This window comes from Toxorhynchites rutilus, chromosome 3 (assembly GCF_029784135.1).
Source record: "Toxorhynchites rutilus septentrionalis strain SRP chromosome 3, ASM2978413v1, whole genome shotgun sequence".
NCBI lineage: Eukaryota > Metazoa > Arthropoda > Insecta > Diptera > Culicidae > Toxorhynchites > Toxorhynchites rutilus.
Window position 1 is genome coordinate 286,425,682 of NC_073746.1, and position 15,123 is coordinate 286,440,804.

Here is a 15,123-nt window from a genome sequence, read left to right on the forward strand (position 1 = left end):
CTCCTAACCGCGACGAAAGGCAAAACATGGTGGGGAAGACGCGAGCCCGGAAGCTGTACACCGAAATGCTGACGAAGCCGCATTGCCTGGTAATGGACGACGAAACCTACGTCAAAGAGGACTTTCGTCAGCTGCCGGGCCTGTTGTTCTTCTCCGCAGAGGACAAATTCAGCGTTCCGGAGGAGATTCGCAAGCAGAAACTATCCAAGTTTGCCAAAAAGTACATGGTGTGGCAAGCGATCTGCTCTTGCGGAAAGCGGAGCGCCCCCTTTGTGATGACCGGCACGGTAAACGAGCAGGTTTACCTTATGGAGTGCCTACAGAAGCGCTTACTACCACTATTGAAGCAGCACGAGGGACCGACCATCTTCTGGCCGGATCTCGCTTCGTGCCACTATTCAAAGGACGTGTTGGAGTGGTACGAAGCCAACGGGGTCACCTTCGTGCCAAAGGAAATTAACCCGCCCAACGCGCCGGAGCTTCGCCCAATAGAGAAATATTGGGCGATTATGAAGCAGGCCCTCCGGAAGAACCCAAAAGTTGTCAAATCGGAGGCGAACTTCAAGAGCAAATGGATTTCTGTTCAAAAAAACTACAACCTGACGTTGTACAGAACCTTATGGACGGGGTAAAGAGGAAGGCATACGGACTTGGGCTCGAAGTATGAATAAAAAGAAAATGCCAAAAGTTAGTTTTTATTTTACTGTCTAAAATTTTCAAAAGGATCGGTCTACTGGGCGAATTTCTACAGCGTTTTTTCGTGATGCAATTTGATGTGACACACCCTTTAGTTGAAATATAGTTAAGAGTTTGGCTCCATTAAACTTATGTAACTGAGCCTGTAAAAATAATCGGATTAATAAAAAAAAAATAATAAAAATCTCCTGTTACTTAACCCCTGTGTCGAAATAATATCTAAATTTCATAATCCGAGGGAAATAAAAAAAAAACAAAAATAATTTCTTTCTCGTTCAGGGTATTAGTAAATATCATAGGACAACTTTTCGGACCGCAAAAGAAAATGGGTACATTACCAGAGCTAATTTTGTTACTCATTTTTCTTTTCATTTTTTTATTCAATTTACTTACACCTTTAAAAAAAACAAAGTTAGTATAACTTTCAAGTGAACTGCAAGTGCCAAGCTTCGCTTGCACTTTTTGTCACTTTTTGTTCTCATCGTTTGCTTACATTTAGTGGAGTTTCAAATCGTCGTTTGTTTGCAACGAAACATTCTCTGCTTTGTTCTATTCTAGTACCACTGCTAACTTTAATCTGCACTTGTTCCCTCTCTCTCTCTCTCTCTCGTTCGGTTCGGTGCAAGGGCTTCGCTCCCCGGTATAAATTTTGCATCCCGTTTCATTATGCTACTGATTCATTTTCCCTAGTTTTTGCTTTGTACACTTTTCAATACTTTACATGCTTCGGATCAACAACGAACCTTCGGGGACGAACGAAGGAATAAAATTTGTTCACAGTTCAACGATTTGTGTCTGCTTTTTGCTATCGGTTTGTAAAGTAAAAAGTTGTTCATTTGCGTTCGAAACTTCAATTGCCTTTCCAATTTGCTAAACTACAATCCCAACAAACAAAACTGGGAGAGGTAACTGGATTCACATCGATTAATCCATCTAACGTATCTGCCCAAAGCAATCCCAGCATGACATTCTGCCATTTCGCTTCCACACAGAAAAATCAGATTTTAGTGATATGTTATCAACAATACGTTCGCTATGAAATCATGTAGTTGCAGTTGTTCTTCGACTGCTCTCTCTCTCTATGTGTGTCTGAGCTCACCTGGATTTGAATAATTGATGAGATTGACATTTGTATGTTTGTTATATCGCTATTTTCGGACTGATCAACTATCGTTTTATTTTCTTTATCACTTCTTAACAGGTTTCTTTAAGTTTCCCAGCGTTGAACTGTCTTTCGTATTCAATCTGTCCAAAAAGGGAAATTTCATTTCATCTCTTATTAGTATTATTTGCTGTCTGAATTGGCTATGCTCTTCTCGCACACGTACTCCATTGAATGATTTATGTGCTATTTACAAACTTTATACAAAATTGGTTCAAACGCAACGCCACCAACACCGGTTCTGGTTAGGATGGATAGTTTTTGGCTAGTGGCTAGAAATTGCTGTTCTATTGTGTGGTATACCAAACTTCAGATGAGTCTCAATCAATTACGGCTTCCACCTAATGGTCACCCCTAGTACAACTGTAATGTAACGAATACAATGCAACACAATAATGTCTTTTGAACTACGATAAGGATTGTAAATGGAGAAAATAATATAACATTTTGATGTATTCATCGCCTTTAAATTATCTACCATTGGATACAGTACACACGTTTAACCCAATCGCACGAACGCTTCGCATCACTTTGATCTCCTTCTGTGAATTTTGTGTAACTGTTCAAATCGTCTGAAAACATATTCCCAGAAAATGAATTGTTGTTTTTGATATAGCTAACGGTATTAGAGGTATTTAGGGTACATCTAGGCCATTCGGTGGCGCGTCCCAAGGGTAGGGTGTTTGAGGCGACGTGTTATCGTGTTGCAAAAAGTTATTATTGATATTTTACCAACTCTCTGGTAAATTTTCTGGCAAAAACTAGACGCACAGTCGAACGTTTCTAGACATCCTTTCTTCGGCGTATTAACGGTTTGATTAACTGTTGGAACTTTTCAATATTTGATGCGACCAAAATCACAACAGACAGCTGGAAGCTATGGCTACCACATTTCGGGATACACATTATATTTCGTCAATATATTGTTGAAGTTGAAACATTTCACGTCATTACAATCCAGCAATTCCAAATCAAATCGACAAATGACAAAACATTAGTATTTTTGATTCGAATGAAAGTGTGTATTCCGTTTGGGTTAGGGGAAATATGAGTTTTCCACAGCAATTGGGAATTTTTTGACTCAAGCGTAACTTTTGAAAAGGGCGTATCGATTTGAGTAAGAGAAATTTTTGATAATTTATATCTCAAAAACTATGAGTCGTACCGAAATAGTGTCTTAGAAAGAGTTATAGAGTATTGATGGTTGAATAAGGAAAAAAATGTACACTGAGAAAAAAAATTAGTACTCTTTTTTTTATTTACAAAATAAAAATTCAATTTGCAATATCCAAAATACATATATTTTTTTTTTCATACAAAATAGAAGTCATGCAGAAAATTAAAAAAATGGGCCCAAGATGGTAAAACTTTTGCCAAATTTTTGCAAAACTTTGTGGAACATCAAATTTTTAGGAATTTTCGAAATTTCGATTTTTTGTATGTTAACAATCATTTTTAGTCACAAATTATGAATCCTGATGTGATTTAAAACAAAAAAGGTTATTATCAACCTCCTTCTAAATGTAGCCATTCTCGAAATATTTAAAAAATATATTTCTAATTTATTGTCTTTTTATAGTAAATAATCCCTTTTAATATGCTTGTCGTGTCATACCGTCATGTTCATGAAATTTTATAAATTTGCTTACAATTTCCAACAACTTTTCCAAACACATCATCATGGTTCATTTTTTGACTCAAGCGTAACTTTTGAAAAGGGCGTATCGATTTGAGTAAGAGAAATCTTTTACACTTTATATCTCGAAAAAATATGAGTCGTGCCGAAAATAGTGTTTTCTAATACACAGAGTTACAGAGTATTGTTGGCTTAATTTGAAAAAAATATACACTGAGAAGAAAATATACTATAAAAAAAACAATAAATTAGAAATATTTTTTTTAAAATATCTCGAAAATGGTTGCATTTCGAAGGAGATTGATAATAAACTTTTTTGTTTTAAATAACATCAGGATTCATAATTTGTGATTAAAATGACTGCTAATATACAAAAACTCGAAGTTTCGAAAATTCCTAAAAATACGATGTTCCACAAAGTTCGTCAAATATAGTTTTACCATCTTGGGCCCATTTTTTGAATTTTCTACATGACTTCTATTTTGTATGAAAAAATAAAAAAAAAATAAAAAAAAGTATATTGGATATTGCAAATTGAATGTAAATAAAAAAAAGAGTACTAATTTTTTTTTCTCAGTGTACATTTTTTTCATAACGGGTGTTAAATAAAAAATGAGAATTTTTTCAATACCTTTCAGTAACTTAAATAAAGAGCGTAAAATTTATTTTCTCCAAGAAAATTGCTCTTTGGGCTCCCTAGAAACAGTAGGCGTGTTTGGTTTTGCTAGTTTGAATTTATTCAAAGCAAAGATGGCGTCGAAACAGCACGTACTCCGCGAACGCATTGTACGGTTCTACGAAACGCATTTCCAGCAAGGAAAAAAATTCACGGTGGCACATTTTAAGGAAGAAAATGTACCTGTCAGTACGGTATATCGTATCCTGGGTTCCCTGAACGTAGAGCGGAAGGTCGGAAGTGGTCGTTCGGTGACGATAATGACGAAGCAGAGGAAGACATCGTTAAAGAAGATGTTTGACAACAAGGACGCAACCAGCCTGCGTGACGCCGGTCGGAAATATGGCTGCTCCCACGTATTGATCCATCGAACCCTCAAGATGAAAGGAATCGTCTGCAGAAAGAAGACGAGGTCGCCGGAGTACACGGAGGAGCAGATTGAGACGGTTAAATCACAGTGTCGGTGGATGACCAAAAAATACCGCGGGACGTCTTTCGTTCTGGACGACGAAAGCTATTTTCCGCTGTCCAAAAGGCGTATTCCAGGAAATGATAATTACTACTCCAGCGACAAGTCATCCACACCGCCTGAAGTGAAGTACAAGTTCAAGCACAAGTTTGAAAAAAAAGGTTATGTTGTACATCGCCATTTCCGACCGGGGCTTTTCAAAGCCTTGGTTTAAACCGAGCGGTCTGGCAATCAACCAACAAATCTATCGAGAAGAGTGCCTCGATAAAATCCTGCTGCCGTTCCTGAACGAGCATCACGCGGATGGGAAGCACGTCTTCTGGCCGGACAAGGCGTCTTCCCATTACGCCAAGAAGACGCTGGCGTATCTTGAGGAGAAAAGGATACCGTTCGTGCCGAAAGATCGTAACCCAACAAACTAGCCCCAGTGCCGCCCAATAGAGGATTTCTTTGGCTCACTCAGTGCCCTAGTGTATAAAAACAATTGGAGGGCCAAGGACACGAAGCAACTGACTACAAGAATCCGGAATTGCATCCGGAAAATGGACGTAAGTGCCGTACAACGTTCTTGTGAGAGCATCGCGACAAAGTTGCGTCGAACAGCAGACCACGGCCCTTACTCAAACATTCACTGACATTTTTTTGAAGAAAATACATTATGTTATTAATAAAAAATACTGAAATCGATGAAAAAAAAAAGTTATATGTGATTGAAAAAATTCTCATTTTTTATTTAACACCCGTTATTCAACCATCAATACTCTATAGCTCTTTCTAAGGCACTATTTCGGTACGACTCATAGTTTTTGAGATATAAATTATCAAAGATTTCTCTTACTCAAATCGATACGCCCTTTTCAAAAGTTGATTGTATGAGTTTTTCACTGATTGCATAGTTTCGGAACCAAAAGGTGCTATATTGTTTCATATTTTTTCTTGAATACTTGAAAGCTTACATTCTATATCCAAAAATATGAGAGGTGTTTTTTTCGTTTTTGAGTTGATTTTTCAAAATTAGCCAATGGTCCGAAACAATAATATTTCCCTTTGTTTTTTGATTTTTTGGGCCACCCTAAAACGAAAATTGGCATCTTAATGAAAAAATAATGTTCTAAAACAAAATAAAAAGCAAGTGTTTTTAGCGGTTCTGACGTAGAACGACTGCGTATAACAGAAAAATATGGGTGGGAAATGAAAATCTGAACTCTGATCATGTAGGAAAAATTACAAATGTTTATAACTCGAGCATTTTTCAATAGATTGCATAGATTTTTGCATCAATTTAAAGGAAAGATTTCATCGCATCTATCACACAGAATGAAATTTCTTGATGGAAACAATTCAATAATTGTGACTAAACGCACTAAATGGTTTTTTGAGTTCTGATTTTTGATTGGCCCGATTTGTGCACCTTCATTTGTACCGACCAAAAGGAGCAACCAGTATAACAGCGGAATACGGTTTCAACAATACGGATTTCAAACCCAAGATGCGCGGGGAAATTGGAATTGCAAACTCATGCAATACGGGGCATTTCTATTCCCACCTACATATACAGCCATGAAAATTGGTAGTTAAAGAACGGTCCTTATCCCAAAATATTAGACCCGTATTTTTTCATTTTTTCGTTAGGGTGCCCATTTTCATTTCAGGGTGGTCCGAAAAATATTTTTTTTCCACTTTTTCCCAAAAATCAACGCATATCGATGGGATGCGCATAATTTTGAAGCTGCAATTTTCAGGCATTATAATATTTTACGTACATATTTTTATCTTGGTTTGTGTAGGTGTGTAGGTGTTTTCTTTGTTTTTTTGGAGAATATTCTGGACTAATACAATTTTTTGCCAACCAAATTAACAGCAAATCCAATTAAACTTATCAACCACCTTTTATTTGGTTCCAAGAACGTTTCACAAGGGTAAATTGTTACTTTAACGAGAAAAAAAATGCTTAATTTTTTTGCATCAATTTAAAAAAGTGCCGAAAACAGGATTTTATAGTGCTTTACAAAATCCACTATAATTCTGCAAATATTGCAGTTATTTCCAATGTTTGCAAGCAAATTTTTAACCTAGTGTATTCCCTAAACATCCGTGAACGTTTCATATTGATACGTTCAGCCGTTTTCACGATTACACGAGCTATTATCACGGTACCTTCTTATGGTTCGAATGGCACGAGATTATGCTTAACTGCTAAACTGTTCATGTCTTCGATAGAAGCTCTCGGAAACCTTTTTTCCCAAGATGGCCATTACATATTCACAGAAGAAACTTTTCGTTACTTGCGTGATCCATTGCATTGTTCAAAAACACATTAATAAAATATTAGTTGAGGGTATGACATTGATGAAGCCGCCGAGTCAAGGTATAAAAAACTCGGCGATTTACAACTATACCTAAGTCCATATCGAATACCTTTATGCAAACTAGTAACAGAAACATTCTTCAAACCTAACTCCACAAATCGTTGTAAGTATTTAATACTCCGGCTTCATATATTCACCCACAATAAACCTCTCATATCGTAAAGCTGAAAAGACCCGTGCATTAATAAAGAATTTATGTATGCGATTTTGCAATCGCCGTATGTAATTATAATTAATTATTCCACCAGCCAGAGGCCTTTCAACATTTTACCACGATTATGGTGCATGTATGATATGCACCACCGTTGTTGCTGTTGGTTGTTATTATTGTTGCGGTTGAGTTATGTGCGATTCACGATAAATCACCACATTTCGCAAAACGGCGATCCCGCGCTTTCATACCGGAAGTCATAAATTCCAATCATTCACCGGGGGTAAAGAAGGGGGAACTTTGGAATGCGAGCGTTACCGGTTATACCACAGCAGAAATCGACTGCAATCGAAAAAGCTCTAAAATCTATTCGTTACATTTGCGTTACTAGGGGTCTTGCTTTTCCATCCAACCAAAACATTATTTTCGTGTGCATGTGAGCTTACCAGTAGTAGAACAAAATAATTTTGATTCAAACCTTTCTCTGCTGTAGGCTCAGCCCTATGCCTTAAAACCATCCATCCATTATCCTACTTCACGGGCACGCATCTCGCTCCTTTCACTCACCGCTGATAATTTAAATTTAATTAATAAATTCAATTTATCGCTCACTGTATATCCGTAAACAAATATCTATTGTTTAACTATTCTGTTTCGATTTCAAACTGATTGGAATCGAAAACAAATTGCTCGTGCATTCGCAATAAAACCTCACACTGTTTTTTTTTCGATCACTTTCACTTACCCACACATTTGTCAGCATGTCCCGTTTTCGAAATGTACATTTATATAAAAACCTATCTCTTAATGCTAACCTAAACCTTTAACTAGATTTTGACACGACTAAACGGATCATCCCTCTGCGTTTTGTTTCCGCTTGTTTCGTTACGTGGGGGAGGGTCCTTGAAATTTATCGTAGGGGTAAAGAGACTGTGATGTTACTTGTTTTATTTCGTTTGCTTATTTTCATCGTAGGGATTCATGAGATCTCACGTCTGTACAAAAGAGTGTCTGCTGCTGTTACTGTAGAAAGAAGGAGATTTGTGACGGGTGCGGCAGAGGATTTACTACGTCAGCATGTGCTTCCACCGGATGCTGTGATGGTAGTAGAGTAGTAGACAGGACAGTACGAACACTACTAAGCTGGGGCCGGCCAGTATCGTCGACATGCCATGATGCATCGCCGCTGGGTGTTCTCCTGGAACGAAGGGGGAGACTATACTAGTAGGGGGAAACTTTTGGATATGTGGGTGTGTTCATTCGCAAATAGCACTCATTAGATTGATATTGAACTCATCAGTTTGTCCAAAAGCAATCATTGGACCAAATCGGCTATCGAAGCCGGTCGACACCTACCATTTAGTATATGCACCCGGACCGAGGCCGGATTGGCGTTGGAGGGTTCACAAGTGTAGAGTCCGGAATCGCTGGCTATCGCCTTTTGCACCAGCAGTCGACTCGAGGTCAGAACGCCTTTCTCCGTTACGAGAGAAATGCCGCCCCGGGGCGAATCAAAATTTATGTCCTGGGGTGAAATAGAAAAAGTTTATCATGGAATTGTCGGAATCCTACTGCACAAAGTGCACTTTTGCTGCGTGGGTGGAAGAACCATACTTACATCCCGGTTGTGCTTCCAGATTACGGCTGGCGGTGGCTCCGGGGCGTACTTGACGATGCAGGTGAGATTTATTGTGGAACCTTTATTGATAAATAAATCAGGCCCGCCGGTAATCTCTGTCACTGGTTCTTGACGTAGACGATGACCTCCCGCGTAGCAGTGAAGATAGGTGGCACACGAGGGAGCGTAGATTGAAAGTTCGGATTCCACCATGGGCGTGAAAAATAAGAGCAAGGAGATCAAAAGAAATCATGAGAAACGTCTTTTCGCATCATTATTGGGAAAAAATTAGACATTCCTAACAATTTGTTAATGGAACATAGTGGTTTACGAAATCTCGCCATGGTCCACAGTACCAAACAGTAGACTTAATATATTAATATTAATTTATATGATAATCCATTATGTTCTAGTGTACGGAATTTCATACACAAAATCACATTTTTTTGAAAAGCTATACACTTCTTAAATTCAATATTCAACCACATTGAACTATCACTACAGAAAAAATAACATTTCAACCGATGTGTCTGTAAAATCATCTGTCAGTTTCTGTTATTTCGTCTGTTTTTTGAAGGCGCAAAGCTGTGAAAAATGGAGACTAAAAGTAAGCATACCAAATCCTTACGGATCTTTAGAATGAGTGAAAATTTGTGCATCTTGTGATAAAATGTTACGTGAAGTGTAAAATGATAATTTATTTCAAAATCCGACAAAAATATACAAAAAACATTGTATTGGTTTGTCAAATTGGTTGAATTGGTTTAATTGATTCTGAGCGTATGAAATTTCAGGTATAAGTATATTTGATTGAAATGTGATATAGGTCTCCATCTGCATGCTTCTTCCTATATCACATTAAGTGAGAGCAATTCACGAGAAAGTAATTTGCAAGTCATCATTCTTTCTTTTGGGGCTTTCTGTAAACGGGGAAACATACAGTACGAAGCATTGTAAAAATGCATATCCAAATTGACCGACACCACAAAATGGCGATATATATTTTTTTTCAAACTCCACCAATATGAGTATCAAACAAAAGAGGTTGACTAGTAGAACACAGTTTTTTAATGAAAAGTGCGAATTCAAGATGGCGGACGCTACAAAATGGTGGATTACATATTTATATCATTTTATATTATTTAATTTATACATGATATATATTACTAGCTGACCCAGCAAACGTTGTTCTGCCATATAAATTATTTCTAGTGAATATTTTGGGTGTTAAATGAAACATATATAATGTGTTGTAAGCGTGTTTGAATGTTTTAACGATCTATAAAATTATTCGAATGCGATCAATAAAACAGAACAAATGAAAAGATTTGAACGAAAGTGTGTATAATGTTTCTTGATTCAATGTATTTCATTAACGTAACTGACATGTTTGATCTCTTAAAAGTTAAATGTAAAGTAAAAAAAGGAATATATTTTTATAGTATAAAGTCATCACCAGAAACAATTTTCGTTCAAGATTTTTCCCCACTTGTACAGAATGTATTATTTTTTTACATAGAACACATTTGATGTGTAGAGTTAATTTTTCATTCAAAATAATTGTTTTGAAAGCGTGTTTATTCTACCTGAAAATGCATAACCTTTTTTGGTTTACATAAATGGAACACGAGGCTCAATGTCGGCTATATCGTATTGTGTGGCAACGTTGCCACATTTGCACAACTCGATTGAACTTGAGTCGAACGGATTATAGAATGCAAAATTGCAATCCATTCGGGTAATTCTGACTCCATCGGATTTCAGAATACGGGTTGATCAGTAGACATATATGGACTTTCTAAAGATTTCCTCAGGGCCTATCGATTTTGTCGACTAACCAAACTAAAAATGTGTGTATGAGGTAATTCACGCGTCTACCATTCAACCGAATACATCCAGCAATATGTGGGACCGAATCCGACAGGACTGCATTTTTTGTTTGAACACATGTCGATCATAAATTGCCGGCACAGCTCACGACATCGTAGAATGGCGCTCATATCGAATAATCATATGATACAATTCAAAATGAGGAATGATGTTTATTGTCGGGGTCTTGTTGTTTAAGGTTTACACAATGTCCGTCTTGTTCCTTCAGAACGACTGGGGGATTGTTCGTCTAAGAGACCCTTCTGACTTGCATTATAGTCATAAATGTTTCAGAGCTAGTCACTTAGAATACATTCAAGGTGTATTGCTCGGCATAGAAATCTCAACCAAGTTCTACTAAAAGTGATGCGAGTAATACTACGATGATAAGGCGAATGTTAGGAACATTAGTGCTATTGAAGAAGAGTGAAGTGAGTCGTGAGTCGTATGAACGATGTGCTTTAACGATGAATTCCAGATTATTGTTTTTTTTCGAATCACAATTTCTCGCGTCACTGTGCAGTCGCCTTCTATGATTCTAGGACCGCTTGCGCATTGAATCTACACCCGTGCTCTCCAGCAGATATTTTATCAGGATTGATGACAAAAGCGTGATTGTCATTTTGTAAACCGAGCAAGTGTGATTTAAAGTATTTCAAAAATACGTTGTGCTCATTCAAAAATACTTTCTGCTCGCCGGCGATACGCCTGGCTTTAGGCGAAGTGAGGTTACTTGCGAATGTGTGGATGAAAGTTCGATGTAGCGGGCGTAGCGCCATCTGTCATTTAACAACATAAATAAATTCGTTCTGTTTGAAAAGCGAACGACGGTTAAATTATTATAATATTGTTTATACAAAAATACAAAAATTACTATTGAAAATAGGGTATGGGGGTTTAAATTTGTGTTTATATGAATTAATTGAAAAAATAAGATTTTCTTTTTGCATAGGGTCACCCTATTCGTTATTAAATATATAGTAATCGGTATCCTAACGGTATCGTATATAGTTTACAACCAATTCTCATGCCTACCAAGTTTTTTACGCATAATTTCATCAAAATCGGTTGAGTCGTTTTGGAGAAGTTCGGTAACAAACACCGTGACACGAGATTTATATATATATATATATATATATATATTTTATTTTTTTTTTCAAAGCCCTATCAATATGGGCATCGAATTAAAGGTCGTGACTAGTAAAACATAGCCAGAAGTTCCGTCGTTCCTCAAGAAATACCATAAGGGCGAAGACGTGGTGTTTTGGTCGGATTTGGCGTCGGCCCGCTACTCGAAGCGATCGTTAGAGGAGATGGAGCGGCTGAGTATCGATGTGGTACTCAAGTCGACGAATCCGCCCAACGTCCCCCAGCTGGGTCTCATCGAGAATTTCTGGGCAAACCTGAAGCGTAAGATCTAATCCATCTATTTTGTTACGAAAACTGAGAAGGAATTGATAAATAAAACGGAGAAATATCTCAAAAACATGCCTACACGCATGTTTTCGTCCGCCATGGCGAATACTCCGGTTAACTACCGGAAGGCCGCTCGCAATTGCGTAGAATTTTTTGCAAGTACACCCAGGTTTTTTTATGCAGTTTTTTTTGCGCGGTTTTTTTACGAGGATTTTCGAATTAACGTGGTTTTGTTACGCGGATTTTCCAATTAACGTGGTAAACAAACGTAAAAAAAGACCAGTACAATATCACATCTCCCCCTCAGCTCACATTCGTCTCTTTTGTTCCCTCAGAGCATATTACGGTAATTAGTGCTTATAATGGAACTTAACGCTTATGAAGGAAATGAGTGCCGCACCTTATCACGATTCTTACGTGGATTTTAGGTATTGGATAACGGGTAGCTCACCGGGCGGTATAACGGGACGGGGTTTTTACGGGCAGCTATTCGTGAATGGATTTCCTTGTCTACTTAGCTCTGGACGGTCCAACAGTGATACTGCACGTGCATCTGCACTAGAGTGTACAAATCACAAGGAAATCTTCTAGCAACAGCAGATGACCTCATTCGTGAGGAAAACCGAACTATAGTTACCAGTAACCAACGAAATTGCAGGAAAAAGCTACGGGTTTTCGGAAGCGAGCAACACTCAACTTTTTACTTCCGTTATACATAAGGATAGTTCCATTTGATATCTATCATTAGGGGACATGGTTTTTTTACGCGGATTTTCCAATTAACGCGGTTTTTTTACACGGATTTTCCATTTAACGCGGTTTTTTACGCGGATTTTCCAATTAACGCGTTTTTTACGCGATTTTTTTACGAGGTACGTATCCCCCGCGTAAAAAAAAAACCTTGGTGTAAACTCATATAATTACCGTCCATAAGAAATTTATCAAACACAATTTTTTTATCACCAAAGCTCCATAAAATTGAAGGCATTGACTAGTAGAAAATAGTTATTTATGAAAAACTCAAAACCAAAATGGCCGCAGTCACAAAATGGCTAATTACTTTTTTATGTAATTCCTGCATATGGGTATCAAATGAAATATCTTCTTCTTTTTGATTGTTTGCTCTTAAATTGAGTACACACCTTTATTCATGTTGTCATTATAATTATGTGTATTTCCGAGAAGCATGTCGCGATGCATACTGAGTGCGTGTTTTGTTCTTGCAAGAACAAGCATGAATCATGAATCAACCATCTTCAGCTGCGTCTACAAAATAACGCTGCTGCCATTTTGGAAATTTCGATGCATTCCAAAATCTGTTTTATATTTATTTGAAACTGAAGGAAGGTTCTGTGATTTCAGTAGTATGTTTGGATTTTACTGGTGTAATGATGATGATGTAAACAACTCGGCCTTGAAAAATACCATTTGGAAAGCCTTGCTGTCGTCTGGTCGCTAGCTGGGTAACTGATAACTGACTTAATCGTGATTTTTTTCAATCTTTAATTCAATTTTCGGGATTTCAATTATTGTTGCCGGATTTCAACGTTGAGAGTTGTGTTCTTTGGCGGAGACCAGAAGATGAAAATTTGTTTCATTGCTATTGCTTTCGTCTTCGCCGCAACCACACAATAGTTTCGATTCGGATTTTCTGTGGCAAACGTTTTTCACTAGCAAACGTAGTTAGTGGCCATCTTTTAAAAAAAGAAGAAGCAGATAATCAAATTGTTTTCAAAACAAAATGTTTGTCTTTCCCTTCGATGGAATGACCGTCTTTAAAGAAAAGTGATGGTAAAACGAAACGTAACGAAAAAAATACTCCCGCATCGTTTTTAAATTTCCTCATTACAATTTTTTGTTTTACTGCATATGTTTGTTGCTCACTTATGTTGCTTTGATTTAATCTCATTTCGATATTTGACAAAACTAATAATGTTAATTGTTCGAAATTTTTCCTTTTTCATTCGGGTAAATGTTGCATTCGGGTATTTGGTACATTCGGGCAAATGTGCTTAGGGTAAACGTGTTTCGGGTGAATGGTGTATGAAAATTCTCGCAAACTCATATTTGAACGGTAGTTGAAAACTCAAATTGGTTTCGAAGGCGTTGATCAATTTCTGGATTCCATTGTGTGAAATTGTGTGAAAGGATTGTTTGTGTGAATGAAGGACAGCGTTGAAGTTACTTTGTTATGTTTCTGTTAGCTTTCTGAAGATTTTGTCGGCAAAATAGTCAATCCGAAATAGAGATAATATAAGTGTAACAGTTGAAAAGATATTTTTTATTTTGACAAATGTCAAACAAACGAATTCCATTCAAATTTCCAAATTTCCTGAATAGAAAAACCAAAACGAGACCCGTTTCGATAGAATCAATCTTCTGACGGCAATTGTCAGATTCATCATCAATCGTTCCTGATGGAAAATCTTCGCGAATGTCTTTCAGCTGAATAATTATGCAAAGATGGTAGATAATCATGACAAGGAAAGAAAACGGTATGGAGTTTATCATGCTTTCCGTTCACAAAGTTTCGAGGATTCAACTTCGCTCTCCACAATAATTGGCAGTCTTTCTAGGTCAGCGAGAGTCATACCCTCAGGATGTGTTATTGTGTTCTATTTTTGCGTAGCACAGAATTACAAAAATGGGCGAAAGTATACGCATGCGATTTATTGAAATCGGATAATCATCCTCATATATCCTGAAGGATAAATCGGACAAAAACATTGCCTTAATTAAATAATGAGCTACAGTTGGATTTACTTAAGCATATTATAGTCGTATTTTTTCCAGGTCAACATTCTATGACTGTCTGTTTGTACCATCACCACCCAATACTCACCTACAACCGTGAGATAGACGAAATGTCCGATTGGAGGGGTAGTGGAAATCTGGCACTCGTAGATCCCGGAATCTTTTCGCTGGGCATATCGTATCCGCAGGGTCCACTCCTCGGTGTGAGGCGAATGCATCGCCTCGAAGCGTTGGTCCGACGTGTACGTGTACCGGCCCACCGTCAGCAGATGAATGTCCCGATGGCGAACCCAAGAAACCTGAAATG

The 15,123-nt window shown here is 37.5% G+C and overlaps 1 protein-coding gene across 4 annotated transcripts in view; it reads right to left on the bottom strand.

Moving 5' to 3' along the window:
- Nucleotides 1-1,057: 1,057 nt before the first annotated feature.
- LOC129777802 (zwei Ig domain protein zig-8-like) overlaps nucleotides 1,058-15,123 on the bottom strand; it is a 515,724-nt gene continuing 501,658 nt past the window's right edge. For 2 of the 4 annotated variants that reach the window (XM_055784290.1, XM_055784287.1), the window contains 4 exons: nucleotides 14,905-15,115; nucleotides 8,778-8,905; nucleotides 8,516-8,684; nucleotides 1,058-8,357 (listed from right to left, as the gene is read on the bottom strand). In XM_055784290.1, the coding sequence (XP_055640265.1) occupies nucleotides 8,227-8,357; nucleotides 8,516-8,684; nucleotides 8,778-8,905; nucleotides 14,905-15,115 (639 nt within the window). In that variant the 3' untranslated portion in view covers nucleotides 1,058-8,226. The remainder of the gene's footprint in view (nucleotides 8,358-8,515; nucleotides 8,685-8,777; nucleotides 8,906-14,904; nucleotides 15,116-15,123) is intronic. The other 2 variants (XM_055784289.1, XM_055784288.1) reach the window with 2 other exon arrangements.